The sequence below is a fragment of the Phalacrocorax carbo genome, chromosome 4 (assembly GCF_963921805.1).
Source record: "Phalacrocorax carbo chromosome 4, bPhaCar2.1, whole genome shotgun sequence".
In the NCBI taxonomy this organism is placed as follows: Eukaryota; Metazoa; Chordata; class Aves; order Suliformes; family Phalacrocoracidae; genus Phalacrocorax; species Phalacrocorax carbo.
This window is the reverse complement of record NC_087516.1, coordinates 17,080,071-17,096,625: the sequence shown is the minus strand read 5'-3', so window position 1 is coordinate 17,096,625 and position 16,555 is coordinate 17,080,071. Positions and strand designations below refer to the sequence as shown.

General features: G+C 36.8%; 1 protein-coding gene across 6 annotated transcripts in view; it reads right to left on the bottom strand.

Annotated features, from left to right (window-relative positions):
* Window positions 1-16,555, bottom strand: part of CC2D2A (coiled-coil and C2 domain containing 2A) — a 64,900-nt gene that overhangs the window by 36,568 nt on the left and 11,777 nt on the right. For 5 of the 6 annotated variants that reach the window (XM_064449159.1, XM_064449160.1, XM_064449162.1 and 2 more), the window contains exons 5-13: window positions 14,901-15,002; window positions 13,899-14,075; window positions 13,573-13,726; window positions 12,016-12,152; window positions 10,342-10,473; window positions 8,222-8,431; window positions 5,445-5,551; window positions 2,425-2,565; window positions 1,838-1,994 (exon numbers count right to left, since the gene is read on the bottom strand). In XM_064449159.1, coding sequence (XP_064305229.1) covers window positions 1,838-1,994; window positions 2,425-2,565; window positions 5,445-5,551; window positions 8,222-8,431; window positions 10,342-10,473; window positions 12,016-12,152; window positions 13,573-13,726; window positions 13,899-14,075; window positions 14,901-15,002 — 1,317 coding nt within the window. Of the gene's footprint in view, window positions 1-1,837; window positions 1,995-2,424; window positions 2,566-5,444; window positions 5,552-8,221; window positions 8,432-10,341; window positions 10,474-12,015; window positions 12,153-13,572; window positions 13,727-13,898; window positions 14,076-14,900; window positions 15,003-16,555 lie in introns of those variants that run through there. The other variant, XM_064449163.1, reaches the window with a different exon arrangement.

Here is a 16,555-nt window from a genome sequence, read left to right as displayed (position 1 = left end):
ATTCTGGCTAGCAGCTGAATTCTCATTTAGCCTGAGTTACCATGTGCATTCTGTTAGGATTGAAGGAAGGTTACTCAATCAGTAGACACAGTTCCTTGAGATGTATTGCCTGCATACACGCTGACAAAGTGAATGCACATGTGCCACAAACTTTGGAGCACAAGCTTTTTAGCTTAGCAGTATCCTTAGCATGAGCAGAATGATCCCCTCCCTTTCTCTGTGCCAAAAAGAATAAACAAACAGAACACCGCATGCCTTTCAGCATCTCCTAAACTGCAGAACTCCAGTGTTCATGTGCATGTTCAGTTGAAAACAACTACACGCAAGTTCTTACTTCCACAGACATAGAGATTACTTAGAAGTACAGCTTGCTTGGAAGCACCAGACACTTCCTGACTCCAGACACCACAAGCAAAAGAGGAGGAGGTAAGGAAAGCAAACAGTATCTCCTCACTAACTGAAGTATTAAGCCAAACAACTTGTTCACATATTTTTATTAATATTCCTTCTTGCTTGCTCTAATTTTATGTTCCCATTTTTGTTCTTGTATCTCCTTTTACATTTATCTAGCCTCTTCTACCTTTAGTGTCTCCTTGGATTCATGTGATCTGTGCTAGTAAGGCATCAACAGCAGTGATTAAACAACAAAGTCCTTTGAGTAAAATAAAATCACGAAAGGAAGGTCTATGTACGACATTTCACTCTAAAGGGCAAGAACCACAATCATCTCAGTCTTAAGACAGTTTGTGACCAACAAAATAAAAAGATGCTGAGAGCAGCCTCAGCTGAAACCACCCACTGTGGTATTTGTGGAGGCATAACTGGCTAGAGGTAGATGAACGGTTCCCATTAGGATCAATGCTAAGACTATCTGCCTTCATTTTAAGGTTTGCGTTTATTCATCTTATCCTACAGGTGAACTGACATGATATTAATAAGTCATGTGCCCACTAATGTTCTGATAACAGGACTTCCCAATACCAGCAGATCAGCTTCCCCACAAAGATCGTAAGTGCCTTCCATAGATGCTGCTACGTGAAAAAACTTTCCATATAAGTATCAGCAGATGCACTAGATTCTTGAAAACTGTATTTGAAGCACTTCCTTAAACCTTATTTTGCTTTGGTATCCAAAAACCCACAGTGTTCAAACTGGGTAGTAATTACATTCAACTATAACCATCATTAGCCTGGGGTATCCAGTACCTTGCCAAGTTCTATGAAACAAGTCTGGTTTTGCTAGCACTGCCACAGGCTATTTCAAAGATCATCCTGTTGCAGTGTGTTGTTCTAGCTCCTGTATTTGTCAATACCCCCTTGAAGCACAATTGAGACCTTAACTACAGTACAGATTATTAGCAATAAAGCTTTTCAGAGGTAAAAGGCTAAAATATTACTTAAATTTTTCAAATCTGGAACATTCCTGAATGTAAATGTACATGAGATGACATGCACTGCTTGTTCATTAGAAACACCCCATAATTGTTTTGCTTCACCACTCACACACACACACAAAATTCCTCCATGTTTTTTCCTTGCAAGAGGACATGAATTTAATGGGAATGCTGCAAAACTACTAAAATTAAAGAAAGAGCCGCTGAAGTGCTGAAAATCAATCGCAGGAAGATAATGCTCCACAAAAACCTAGCACATTTATATTTTTTAATTAACAATTAATTTACTAACAAATTTTAAGTAGACAGAATGTATCCAAGTACATTATAAAATTTACACGTAACTGCCCTGGAACAGATTTTTTTTCTCTGCACTGGAAGGACAAATTTTGAACACATTTAGTAATGATTTATTTTTTGTGAAGCTGAATGAGTTAAACAAACCTGTGTCTTCTTCCAGGATTTCCACTCTTGTAGCTCAGTTTTATACTCCTCCATTTTCTTTTCATATTCTTCCATACATTCTTCTAGCAATTCATTTATCTCAGCCTGAATTTCTGCTTCATATGCTTTTTCATCTGATCTCTGATCAACCTCTTCCCTTCAAAACAATAGTTATCAACATGTTGCATAAATTAAGGGCTACAATTAAGTCTATAATATATAACATAATAGGTCTACTTCTCCATGAATTGATTTCATTATATCAAAAGTGTGTTCTATTTAAAAATACTAGCATAGATAGTCTAAGATAGTTAGATAGTTGATAGCAGATAGTTACCATCCAGAATGAATATAATTACTTTTTCTTTACTCATTAGCCTTTAGAACTGCCTTTCTGTTACTTCTTATTTTAACCTTCCTTCCTCCCCAAACTCAAAAAGAATAGAGGCAGGCTCAACCAGTGCTAGATACTGCTCGAATTCTTACTTTTGCACCCTATGTTTCAGAATTGTAAGTTCCCAAATTGACTAATATTATTAAAACTCCACTGTTGGCAAATGAAGTACAAAAGTGTTATCAAAACATACTTCCTCAAATAAAGTTTCATGGGTGTGTTAGTAAACTTCTGAAAGTCACGGAGGGATTTAATTTGTTTCCAAACTTTTATAATGGTCTTAAGCAACATTCTGTCTTTTTCTTGTTCAGCATCACGAAGTCTTCTGGTTTGCCTAGAAATATATACATATATGCACAAAATCAATTAGAAAAGTATAACTCAGTGGAACAATAGAGTGAAAACTTGCGATATCAAAAGCCAAGTGATGTGGGTTTCAATCTGATTGATGGCGGTAATGGTTTAAATCCAAGGAGCATAAAACCCAGACATGAAGATGGCAGGATTTGATTTTCTTCCGTAGTCTAGTCTCTCGCATTTTGGACAATCTGACTTCAATTACAGTCCATTCTCTAGAGATCTCAAAGTTTTCTGAAATGCTTATTACAGCTGTATATCATTAAAAACATTTTAAAAGTCAATTCATGTAAACAAGAGCCCAGGAAACCTACACTGCTGCTATGAAGTAATGCTTATTACAGTTGTACATTACAAAATATGTTTCAAACTTAACACACTTCTTGCTCCAGTAAAAAGGACTTGCAGAGATGAAGTAATGCAGTAATGTATGAAGTAACAGAAGTCCTTTGACAGCCCTACAAGATTCTTAACACAAACAAAATTAACAGGGCTTTTTTTTGCCTCAGAATTGGTATTTCACATTTCCACCTTCTAATCTGTTTGTAAAAGAGCTATTCATTAGCACTTTTAATGACCAACACACACTTGCAATGTAAATGTCTATGCAGCACAAGCAGAGACTGTTTCCAGTACTATCTTGGTAGCTAAACATGTCTAGTAAAAATAATGTGATTAAAAAAAATAAAAATAGAAGATTTAAACTAGCACATCACTAATTGCAATATTCAGAGAATATAGACGACAGGGAGGCTGAGTTAGAGCTGAGAGAAGAAATACATCATGCATTATTTAAAAGCATAAACAGATTTAGTAAAAACAATAAACAAAGATGAAATACAGACTTTCCAGAAGCAACATGAGTAACTTCTCCACTCCATTAGCTAGCAGTTTGAGTTTTACTTATCCATGCAGGTTAACAACCTTTTCTTCTTTGTCTAGAAGACGAAGCTTAAAGACATGAGGAACACGCAGGTCAATAATTACACTTATCTAATGTATTTGATTTGGAAGCAGGACCTTTCAGTAGAGAATCACCTCTGCTAAAATACATCAGCCAGAAGAGCCTGAAACCTGCAGTCCACAGCATACGTTGGCTTCCTCCTCAGCAACTGAGGACAGTAGGGCTGAAATTGCTAATTTGCAAAAGTTTTCTGCATTCAGATGACATTTCTTCCTCAAACCGATGGAAAACTACAGCTCTGATCTTCAGACAGCAAACAGTACACATCATTTATGTTACTGGAGGGTGAAGGAAACAATTAGGTTCTTTTTCATGCTACACTCTCTTCACTTCTGTAATTTCTCATGACTGTATTATACTGACCATCAGGGACATGCAATGTTAAAAGAGAGACAAGGCAGGTCAGATGTTTTTACCAACATACGTGGTCCAAGTTAGTATTAGATGTCATGGCAGTAAAAATTCCTCAGCCCATCTGAGCCTCATATGCGTAACAGCTTCCAACAACAGAGCTGTAGCCAGAAATAATTACAGATATGAAAAGCCCTAAAATAATCCCAGCCAAGCTCATCTCACATTACTTACACAACACTGATGTCACTGATTTCAGCTGAGTTTCTTCTGATTCATATTAGTGTAACACTACACTCAAGACCTAGAAACACACTTAAGATACCCAGAAGGAATATTCTATCTAATTAGAATTAACCACGAAGCAAGCCTCAGGGGTTGGTGCCAAAATCCAAGAATCTCCTTTGCATGGTGAACCTTCTCATCACTGTTCTCACGCTTTCCCTGGTGAGAGAATCCTGTCTTCAAGGTACTGTATGGTAACTGCACACTTCCTGCTCCTAGTCCTCTAACAGATATGTTAAGAAGAACTAATAAAAACGACTCATTTTTCAATGGAAGGAAGACTTTGTCCTTCAGTATAAAATAACACATTATAGACTTGCACAGATACCAATGTCTTACAAGAAAGTGTACTTCAAGGATGAAAATCTGAAGAAGCAATTGCCAAACTGAAAGCAATGAGCGGATGTGTAAGTGTAAGCCGATGCAGGTTTCAAGGCAGAAAGTAGAATTGTTATTAAAGAAATTATTTTTTTAATATTGTGTTTTCACGTGACCCATTAAATCAGTCGGAACTTGTTTATATAAATTAATACATTATTGCCTACTTTCAGACTGTGAAAAACTTTCAGATTTGTATTAAGTATCTACTAGTTAAAAGGCTGCTCAGCATAGATATAGCAAACAACTTAATTTTTATCATACTGGTTATACTTACAGCTCACCATTTTCCATCTGCCAAAAATAATACTAACTTTCACTGCCAAGCCAAAAACTGTAACATATTTTTACTACCAGTTACTGTCCAAGAACAATAACTGTGATCTTGTAAAACAAAATTCTACCATTTTATGTAGATTAACCCATTGGCAAAAACATGGCCAAAATACCTAAGAATGGGAAATGAATCAAGAACACTTGCGTAAAGAGGAAGAACATGGAAAAAAACTACAGCTTTTGTCTGTTCAAAAGATTATGTCACTTGCATTGTTAAGAGCGCTTCATGCATCCAGCTGATGTCTATTGAAACCTTAATTAAATTTTAACTCTGCAAAACACACCAGTGAATAGTTACTAAGTAATAAATAAAAGGTAATCAAATCAGACCACTTTTGAATCAAGATTTCAGTCTAAGCTGTATTTTCCTCATAATACTTTTTACTCAGCTTATCAGTAAGAACTCCTAAGCCCTCAAAATTCTTCTAGAGCTATTTACAGCAGAGTTTAAAAGTCCAACATGAATCACATTCTGTATCAGCATGGAATGAAAAAAAGGAATACAGTTTTAAAAAGCAGTGATTTAATGAATCCATACCTACCTGATCTCAATTTTGTATTCAGGTATGCTCTGTTGTGCCACAGGACTAGGAACACCAGCACCACCACCGTCTATACTACATTGCACAGCATTCCTCAAAGCATGCAGCTTAAACGAACAAACGAACAATTAACACATGGTTTGACATTTGTGAAGCATACTCTGTAATGCACCTTGACATGAAAGAGCTAGTTACTACATAACAGAAAACACTGAACTGTCTTGATTCTGTATCTACAGGGTTTTGCCATGTCTGTAAGGTGCTGATTCTTCAAGATGAAATTCTGGTTAGGATCCCTAGATGTATGGGGGAGATTTACTGACTCTGATCACTGTGGCAGATCTAAACAAGGGGACAGGGTACAAGACTGATCTAGGAATTATTCTGAAAGCTCATCAATCAAAGAGGTAGGGGGGGGCAAAAAAAAGTGTCTGCCAAAAAGACAGCTTCTATAAAAGTTTTTTTGGGAACCAGGAAGGGCCACTAAAGGTAAATCAAGAAACAACAACAAAAAATGAGTGGATTGTGGATTTGATGAGTGCCTTACAGAAGCTGGGCACCTTGCAACAAAGCATAACATATTGCACGTAACAACTGGAAGAGAAGGTCTAAGGACAAGACAGAACTGTGAACAATGGTACAGATCAAATGTACTTTTGAAGCCATACTTTTGAGACAAGAGGCCACACCTTCAACTAAGATTTGAAGATAGGCATCAAATGATTACATGGAAAATTACACCTAGTTTAGGAGAATTCAAAAACATGCATGGCTGCGAAGACAAGAGAATGTGAAGGACCAGCTAGCAGAAGAGAGAAAAATAAGGAACAGCAGTAAGATAGGAACTAAAATTTTAGTTATTATGTTGCTGTAAATCTCCTTATGGATAATACTGAATGTGAAACCGGAATGGCTAATGGCACTGCAGGAGACGAATGCAACTACATCCAAAGTAGAAGCAATGAAATTACAAATCAGGGAGCCAAGGCTGTTTTAAACAAATCTATCAAACTGGAGAGACAATATAAATGGAGAGCAGAAAGCATACAGCTGAAAACAAACGTGGGCAACCACAAAATGAAACTCCCTTGTATAACAAAAAGTCGTTGAAAGAAATTTTGAAACAAAGAATAACTGAACACATGGAAAGCTGCTAGTATTATCTGGGGCACAGGGAGCATGTTTTATAAAAGGAGACAGGAAGTACAGTTTCTTTAGCCTGGGAAAATGAGGACTGAAAGGTGATTAAGATACAAAGAGCAAGCATCAAAAGCTGATAAGAAGTCCACTGGGACACTGCAGGGAGGGAGGGGGAAAGGGGAGATGAGTTGTTTAGGCTTAAGAACAACATGGCTGCAACAATCTGGTCATTAAATAATGACCAGTAGAGATGACAGGTTTTTAAACTGCCTGTCAGTAGCAGAATGGTGGCTGAAATACCTAATTGTTAAAATCTGTTTATGGAAACTATATTACATGTTTGCCTACAATACTGGCAAAGTATTGTGGAAACACTCAGGAAATCCCTTCCACACATCGGTTCCTATAATGCAGGCATGGAGAACCCAAATGTCCTATTTCGCTGTTTCATGGAAAACTAAAGCCTATCCTTCAAAAAGTAATGACAGACTGAAGTATACCAAAGAATTATTTTGAGACACTCTATGAAATATTTGTCCAGCATTAGAACTATAACCTAATCCTTTATGCCAAAATTCAGAAGCACCTGTACAAGCACCTACTGGCCCTATTATTACAGTAATATAAAAATGACCTTGCATACAATGATTATTCTTCCCTTATAATAGCCCTTTAAGGTAGAGAATCATCACTTCCTTTCATGTATGGAAATCTGAATTTATATGTACTTAATAATCAAACTAATTTTTAACAGACCAGCCCTACTACACAGATCTATGTCTTACCACAATATTTACCTCACATTTCTAAAAAATTGTCACCCTTTCAGATTTCAAAAGCATTTTGAAGTGCTTTAGAAATATTGTTGTGCACCCTGACGATATTAGAATTGTACTAACAATGCCTAATGTTCATGTACAAATTGACATCAGAGAAAACCACTAACAGTACTTCCATTGCACAGATGGAGGAAGAGTGATGGTACGCGGAGGGTAAGCAGCCCAGCCAAGGTCAGCCAGCAAGTCAGTAACGGAGCCAGGAACAGAAGAGTCTATATTTGCCCTAGAGTTCTGGCAGGTCACAAGAATGACATAGTAAATGTGACAACAGTGTGCATTTAAAACACAGCATCTGTCACAGATAAATACCTGAGAATGGGTCATCAACTTTTGCAGAATTTGGTGAAATTAAATGGCTTCCTTTTAATCAACAACTGAAACTAAACTTCACTAACTTCACTCCACCCTTGAATACTGTCTTTTGCTGTCTGCCTGTCAGAGCTGCTGTACTCAATGCTGTGAAGTCTTACCTGTCATTCACTGGAAAATATTTTGGATACTCTAAGGAATGCTATAAAAATGTTATTCTATTCTAACAATTATATTCATTTACCTCAGAACCTGCACAGAGTTCATTTTAAATAAAAGGTCAAAGAAACTAATAATCTTAAAAATGCAGTTCTGCACTGAACACACAACAGCCTACGTGAAATACTTAGGTTTTTACCTTCTGACAAAATGCCATTCATTGCATACAATTAAGAACTTCATCACTCTGCTCTGAAGAAACAAATTCAGCTTTTACCTTAAACTGTCACATCATTATCTCAAGAAGCTATGACAACAGAACAGAAATACCTTGTCTGTGAGAAGTTTGGTAAGATTCTTCTGTTTTCTTGCCAAATACTGATCATACAACTGAGCCAATTTAGCTGCTAACACATGCTCACGGCTAAAACAGGGATGATGAGTGAATATCAGTCCAGAAATATCAATATCCAATTGAAATGGCCCCTGAAAATCTCCCGGTCCAACAAGATACTGATTGGCGGCTGTCATTTTTATTGCCTGAAAAAAAAAGAGTAAAATGGATTTACAAGCCCCAACAAAACTATCTTGCAAAAGATTCTGTGATAGAAAATGACCCATTTAGATGTAGGCAGTGCTAACTACTGCATCTGCAAACCGCAAAGGCTTCTGCGGTAACCTCTTTGGTTTATTGACAAGCGGGTGGCACAAAACCACCATGCGCATTCTACACAACAGAATTTTGCTAGCCCATATGAGGCTGAAATAAGAAGTCATCTGTCTGTACTGCAGGCTTTGCTGAGCAATGAAGACAATGACACTGAACTGGAAAAAGCCTGCTAGTTCCCTTTCACCTGTTTGTTTAGTATTGCTTTATTTCCTCTTAGAACTGAGCTCTAAGATAAACAGTCCAGCTCTTGGAGAGCAGCTTTCCATGTAGACCATTTGGATTGTGCAGAAGAGGAAATATGTTGCTTGCTTCCCCATTTAACACCAGGGAAATTCACACCAACAAAGCCCAAAGAACGCTTTCAGCAACAAATCTTAAAGACCCTGCTTCAACCCGCTGCAGCCGAAAGGCAATCGTGGCTTATATCCTCAGGTTTCTGAAATCAGAAGAGAATTAGAAGCGCTTCCTGCCTGACTATTGCTGCTCCCCTCTAAGAATTCTTCAGAAGAGATTCATCAGAGATATTCTGATGAAAACCAGAACCAGAAAAGATGAAATTGTTAGTTATATAGTGTTCATTGCAGCCCCTTCGTAAGAAGAAAAAGGGGGACTGAGAGGGGAATTCAGCTGTGGCGTAGCTTTTACAGGACTGGTAAAGTCCACCTGATCCTTCCACATTCAGTTTCTCATCAAAATGTTTAGTATGACACAATCTGCCATAAAAATGACAGCTTTGTATTCCTTATGCTTTAACTATTTTTCTGCTGATAAAGGACCCTTGAGCTTTCAACAGTGATTTGGGTATTTACATGTCACTATTCACGTAAACATGGTGGTTTTGAAACAAATTCTCATGGCCTATCTCTACTAAGATCTAAGCAGCCACCTCTTTTCCTGTATGCAGAAACACCCTGCATAGATCTGTGGTACTGGATGCATCCTGAGAATTATGTATTCGTAACCAGCATCAATTAAAGTGCAACATTCAAATCTGTATCAACAGCAGCAGACAGAAACACTTGCATATCCCAAAAAAGCAATCTACTTTGAAGTGTAAAAAGTCGCAGTTTTTCAAAGGGAGCAATACAGTGCTAACAACCAGAACAATTAAAGCTTGCTTAAAGCTTGCTGAATGGGTTTAATTGAAATGTATTTTGATTTGTACTGACAGCACACAACTGCTGTTTTCCAGGGTAGGTATGCTGTGGTTGAGGGGAAAACAAAAATATCAGAACCGATGCAACATAACTCAAAATTAGTTACTTTCTACGTGAGCGAACAGTATGTAAAGACTTATTTTGGAGGATTTTCATAACTGTAAAACAACCATCACGATCATGCTCTTGAATGATTTCTCTACTAAGCTGCAGAAAGCACCTCTGTCCTGATCACTGAGTCTGTCTACCAGCTTCTACCACAAGGAGCTTTACAGATACACTAATATAGGAGCTACCCTACTTTGGCATGAGAATACCCGAGGGTGCCTCACAGAGACCTTAGTGACTTACAGACTTGAAGCAGTTTGTCATGGACTGTCATTTGACCATTTTAGCCAGTACTATGGCTAAACTCTTCATTCTTTTGTATGCATTATTTTTACAGAAAAATACAGGTGAAATATACTTGAAAAAGTAGCGCACATTTAAGACCAGTTGTGGAGCCCCAAAAAGCAGTCAGTACTCATGGTTCTTAGCAGAAAACCCTTCAGCTCATCAGGGTTTCTGGTACAGAAGAACTGGGATATCAGGTATCAGGAACCACATATATGAAATACGCCTACCTTTCTATACACTGTTTCAAGTTCTGGTGCAATGCCTTCTTCCAATGAGAATATTGGAGGCCTAGTAGAAGACTGTTTAATTGGATTAGGCAACGCTAAGATTTTGCCATCATCACCAAACCAATCCTTCCCCTACAAATAAAAACAGAATTTTACATTGTTTCTTACTTTATATAGAAATAACTTGCAAAATTGTAGTTCTTACGAAAAGCAATTATGGAATAAATATGAATAAATATGAATTGTCTATAACTGAATTAACCAAAACTTTTCTAAGACACCAAAATGAGATCTTCAAATATACTATAGATAAGTTTTGAAATCAAAAGACCAAGACCAAAGCTTGCTCAAACTTTAAAGATACTGAATTTTTTCCTCCAAGATTCAGTGTTACAAATTTGAAGGAAAAAGAAAAAAATAAATCAACACTTACATCACTTAACATTTAAATGTTGTGTTTTCTTAAATCACTAAAATTGATAGAATTGTAATGTTTTACACAAGACTGTCACCCACATCTTCAAATTGGATTATAAAAATCATAAAGCAAAGAATTAAAGAGCTAAACGGCAGCTCAGAGAGATCATTTATCAAAGGGTCTCTCAACTCTTATAGCACACAACCTGAACTAATTAAACAGCATGTATGAAAGCAGATGAGGTATGTATCTTAGACACCGATTGCTATCCATGGCTTCACATGTTAAACAATGTCCTAATTAATCCCTCTACTCCCATGACCTGGATTCAAGAATAGCTTAAACCAGTGCAGCTGATGAAAGATGCTGGCCTCCCCAATTATTCCCACACCTGGTTTAAGCTGACCCTAGAACCAAACATTGATGTGGTAACATGGTGCAGCAAACCAGAAAACTAACTGGGTTAATGCTGACCAGTTAAAAATTTTAGATCCAAATATTACCAATCTGATTCACAAAAAAACTCTGGTAGCCCCAGAAGAATTAATAGAATCATAATAAAATATAAAGGGCAACTGCTGAATAGTAGCTTAACTCTGTACTAAACTATACATACCTTACTGTGTATAGAAGGATAATATAGCAGGATAAAATATATCCAAGCCACCTTCACGGGTGTTTCCATAAGCCATTCTTAAAAATCTAAATGGATTCTAAAACCTCTTCCAATAATCTATACCAATATTTAATTACCCTTACTGATCAGTCTGATCAGTAAATTTCTACAAGTCTGTAACTTCATATTACCTTCAGCGGACACAAAAAACAGCCATTCCATATTGTTTCCTTCTGTTATCATCTTCTAATAAACAACAACAACAGTGGCCAGCTCACCTAGGTCTTTATACATACCACTAGCTCTTACTGCATTTTATTAAAAAAAGTAAATTATAATTACCCCTACTGCAACCAAACTCTGGCACAGACAACTGAAGTGATTCATTCCCCAGCAGACTACAAGCAGAGCCAGGAAAACATACCAGTTTTCTAAGACCCAGTCTGGTGCTCTGACTATTGGGATACACTAAAACACACTCCTACAAAAATCCCCATTTCATGACATCTGATACTGCTAAACATTTTAAAGATGAAAGCCCAAGATTACCATGACCATCCACCTACTTAACTATAACAAAATAAAATACTGATAAATAAAGGATTTTAAAAAGACAACTAAGAAGGTAGTAGTAACTTACTTGCTCCTGTCTGAGTATTCTGTTTTCTAAAATATTTTGATTAGACTGTGATACAAAGGGCCTTTCTCCTGTGTAAAGACCCTCATCCTCAAGGTACCTAGGCTCCATGTTTTCACGGATCTTCTCAGAAGCAGGCACTAATGAGAAATTAAATAGGAATGCATGTAAAATATCTTGTAACTGTAGTTCTAGTTTATTAATTCTCTAAGAGCCTATGGCATTCTTAAAACAAATGGCACTACATACTAAGCATGCTGTCAGAAATATTTTAGCTAGGAAAACCGCAGTAAATGTGTAATCAAAACAGGTCCTTTTCTTAATTGGGACAGATCCACAGCTTAAATGTATCATAAAAGTGTCACAAGTCTTCTAAACAGATAATTAAACATTTCCTCACAAAAAAACCCCACTTCAAATAACTTAGTAAGTTTAGTTTTAATGGTTGCTTGCATAACAGTGTAAAAACCCTTTAGCAGCAACAACTGACTATACAAAACATTTCTAAGTGTTTCCCATATAAAGTGAAACTTCAAGTAAGATTAATCCAAACTACTATTACTAGTTTGCTTAAGCTACTCTTGTGCAAAACACAAAACACACATAAAAAGTCAAGTTAGCCCAATAACAGCAGGCAGAATTCTTTAAAGCCTGCCCGCAGGATTATTTCACTGGTGTGTATGGGCTCAGTATTTTTCAAGGAGCAATCTCAAAACAGGGAGAGATTATACTGAGGGTTACAATAAAAGATATCCCCTAAATCAGAAAACAGTGGACCACACTGGAAGCAGTCAGAACTAAGTTACAAGACATGAAAAACCAGAGGCACCCAATGTCAAATATTTTGACATTACATTGCAAGCTGTGCTGATGCCATTCTGGTACAGACCACTGAGAGACTCGCTTCTGTTTCTTCCACCTGAAATATTAAATAGCAAGTGATATTATTCAACAGGTTTTTTCAGACTTTGCAGTTCTGTGGGAATAAGGCAAGAAGGTCACAGACATGATCAATGTTGACTAACTATTTCCAATTCACAAAAACAGATTTTGGGAAAAGGGTCCCCTGAACTACAAAAATCCTTACTTTACTTACATGACTCGACAAACCTGCCATATGGAAAAAATTGCAGATGTGGCCAAGTGAAGAAATAGTGTAAGTTACAATGTACAGCGCATGAGCCAGTCTTAGCACCTAAATGTGTGTAGCCAGTAACCTGTTGCATATGCTAAATAATTTAATAGCTAAACCCCAGTGAAAGAGGGGTCAGCCATCTTGCGTTTACTATAGACAGCACTAAGGTCATTACGCCAGAGCAACTGATGTGCCCCGAGTTCACTTGCTAGTGTACCACCTCATGACTTGCTGAGGTGTGCATCTTCCTAGTTAATCCATTTTGTCAGACCTTTTCAGACTTGATCGGATGATCAGTGTCAGAGAACCACAATTAAATATCTCTCTGCTGCCAGAAACAGTCCGATGCAAGATTTTTCAGCAGATCAAAGGGTGCCATGCTATGCAAAATCAAGGAACAAAATGGAAAAGCACAATCTTCATACCTGCTAGCATGCTGGGAACGAAGAGAAATTCTTTTTCCTTTTTCAGTTGCTCAGAGTAGCTTTCGCAACCAGCAGGTATCATTACTAGAAAATCTTCGGCTGTCTGCCCTATAATGAATAAATCATCATCTTTAACTAGGCGTACATCTTCATCCTATAGTTTAAGTGCAAACGCCTCTGTTAGTTTGTCTGTTTCTTAGACTGGAGATCTTTTGATATACTTTCAGAATTTTTAAGGAAACAAAAGTTGCCACTTTGTATTAGATGATTAAAATTAATTCAAGAAGCCTGAATAAAAATTTGAGCATTTATTCTATAGCTCACACCGTTTCATCCTCCTCTTGTTCATCCTCATGGGTTTCTACACATTCTTCTTCTGCCCCCTCTTCTTCATTTAATTCATGCCTTTGCCTGGCTCCAGCCTTTATAGTCTCTGGTTCAGGATCAAAATTGAAGGTAAAGAAATTGTATGCTTCTTCAGTGGAAGGAAAATCATTCTGGAACTAAGAAAAGACAACAAAGATAATTTCTTATAAATGTGATATTAAAGTTAGGGCAAGTGAAGATATCTTTCTATTAATAATAGCAATAACAGCATGTATAAACACTTCGCAGGATAATAATTATTTTATCTCAAAGCGAACTCACCCAAATGCTGAAGCCAACTGAAATTTTTAAATTATACATGAAACTTTCTCTATTGCTATACTACTATTTCATTAAACATTTCTTGCAATGTTTTATTAAAAAAAGTTAACTGGTTTAACTTAACCAGATTATTGTTTTAAATATAAACAATTTGGGAATGAGAAATGCCAAAGTTTAAATTTTGGCAATAACGCAGATATCCAGGTGAAGGATATGAAGAGAAATTTCTACTGGCATTTTGCCTCTGAAGGACCCAGGCCCCTTTAGTGTTAGGATGAATCCTCTAATAAAAGAATTAACAGTAGCATTCTGTGGCTAATAAATATCAATATACTAATCTGTGAATTGCTTCAACTGCCAGTTGGCGGCATTCGATAAATAGGATTTAAACAGAAGAAACGTTTTTGCTCCAAGCTCCAGTAATCGTGTCCAGATGGATTTACCTTTTTTTTAAAAAAAAAAAAAAATCAAATGACCCAAACCCCTTCTTATATCTGTTGAAGGTTGCCTTTTTATACTTCAATTGTTGGCATATACTGCTTGTGATTTTTTAAATCAAATAAAACCCTCTCCACTGTTAAAAACTGAATTCTGTCTGCTGCTTCAAATTGAATCATGAAGCCATATGAAGTTTAAATTAAATTAACATCAGTTATTGAAATGAAGGAATTGGTACTTACTGCTGAATTTTGCTTAAGCTTTTTTACAGATTCACGAAACTTTACTTTTGATGGTAAGTGGGATTCATCCTCTTGCACCTCTCTAAATGTATTATTAGCAGACTGCATAAAAATATATACATAAGTTATGGCATACATTTATTGATCCATAAAAAAAGACAAATAGCTGAATGCAGAGATCAGATATTGCATTTTCACAGAAAAAAAACAGCAAACAAACAAAAACACACAAAAAACCCCACAGTCACTGTGGTAACAATTATACTGATTTTGTATTTATTTTAAAAGAGTACATCTAATTATTACTTAACTCCCTTCTCCTTTGGGTCAAGAAATAGACTGCAGAGTATGAAGAAATGGTTCACTGCATAAATGTTAGCTTCTTTTTTTCACTGCTGATGAGATCATAGTTTCTGCACTCCTGAACACAAGCTAATCTCCGCAAGGGGAAGAAATGGGGTAGCAGTGCAAAATCTTCCCATCTACAAACGCTGACCGACAACACAAGCCAGGCAGCGGTGGCAAGGGTGCTGCTGACAGACACTGCTGCCCAGGGAAGGGAATCGGGCAGCTAAGGCCAGCTTCTCATGTAGCCCCTGCTGCAATCAGGAAAAGCCTATTTGGTATTATTCATAAGAGGTGGTGTTCATTGCTTGGGTGCTTAAATACAGATTTGATTATTTGTTTTGTTCTCTCTCAAACAACTATTGCTAGGCTACTGTAAAACTCCGTTGACGATACTCCTCTACATTTTCAAGAAAGGAGGTAGCATCGTTATCCATCTCCAGTTTTCTGAAGTCTCATCTCCCCCTACACACAGATCACTGTCAACACCACTGGTTCTGAGGTTGCTTCAGCAAGTTCTCGGATGTGCTTCAGAGTGATTTTCATCAGGCTCAGACAACATAAACACACCGAACGTTCTACCTGGTTTTCCACCTTGTGGCCTGAATTCTTAGATTAAAGGAAGATATTTCTCAAGTTTACATCTATTCAACCTAAACTTGAAAATAAAAATAGCAAAAAGAAAATCTCAAACCCTGGCAATCCGATGGCTAGTTGTTTAACAAAAAAACAATACTTCATACATGTATAAGTACGTACAGGAAACAAAACCAACACATGGAAGGTTTCATATATACTTTATATAAAATTAGTAACCAATTTTAATAAGGGTATCACTTCCATATTTTCCTAAAACAAGTATTTGAAAACAATACTACTTAACTGAAAGCTATGACAACTACTTTTTATAAGAAAATACTGCCAAAAACCTCCCCACAACCTACATGAATTGGTAATTCTGCTCTAGACAAGCAATTTGCCTGGGCTAATTCATAGTGTTGGGAATTCCAGACAAAAATGTTACTGCTACATGTTATCATTTCCTGGGCAGCATACACATTCTTTGGAGCACATCTGCTACAGGCAAGCAATCTCTTTGTGAATTCTGAAGAACATCTGGGTGCAAGTTCTGCCTTTGGTGTTTTTTTTTTATACAAAATTCGTTTTCTAACAAAGAACATGCTAATACTAAAAAAATCCCTGAATATAAAATTGTAACAAGGAAATACAACACAGTACAATGACATAAAGTTAATACCTAGCCTTTAGTGATTACACTGTGCAAATTTATATAAAGCTATAATACAGTG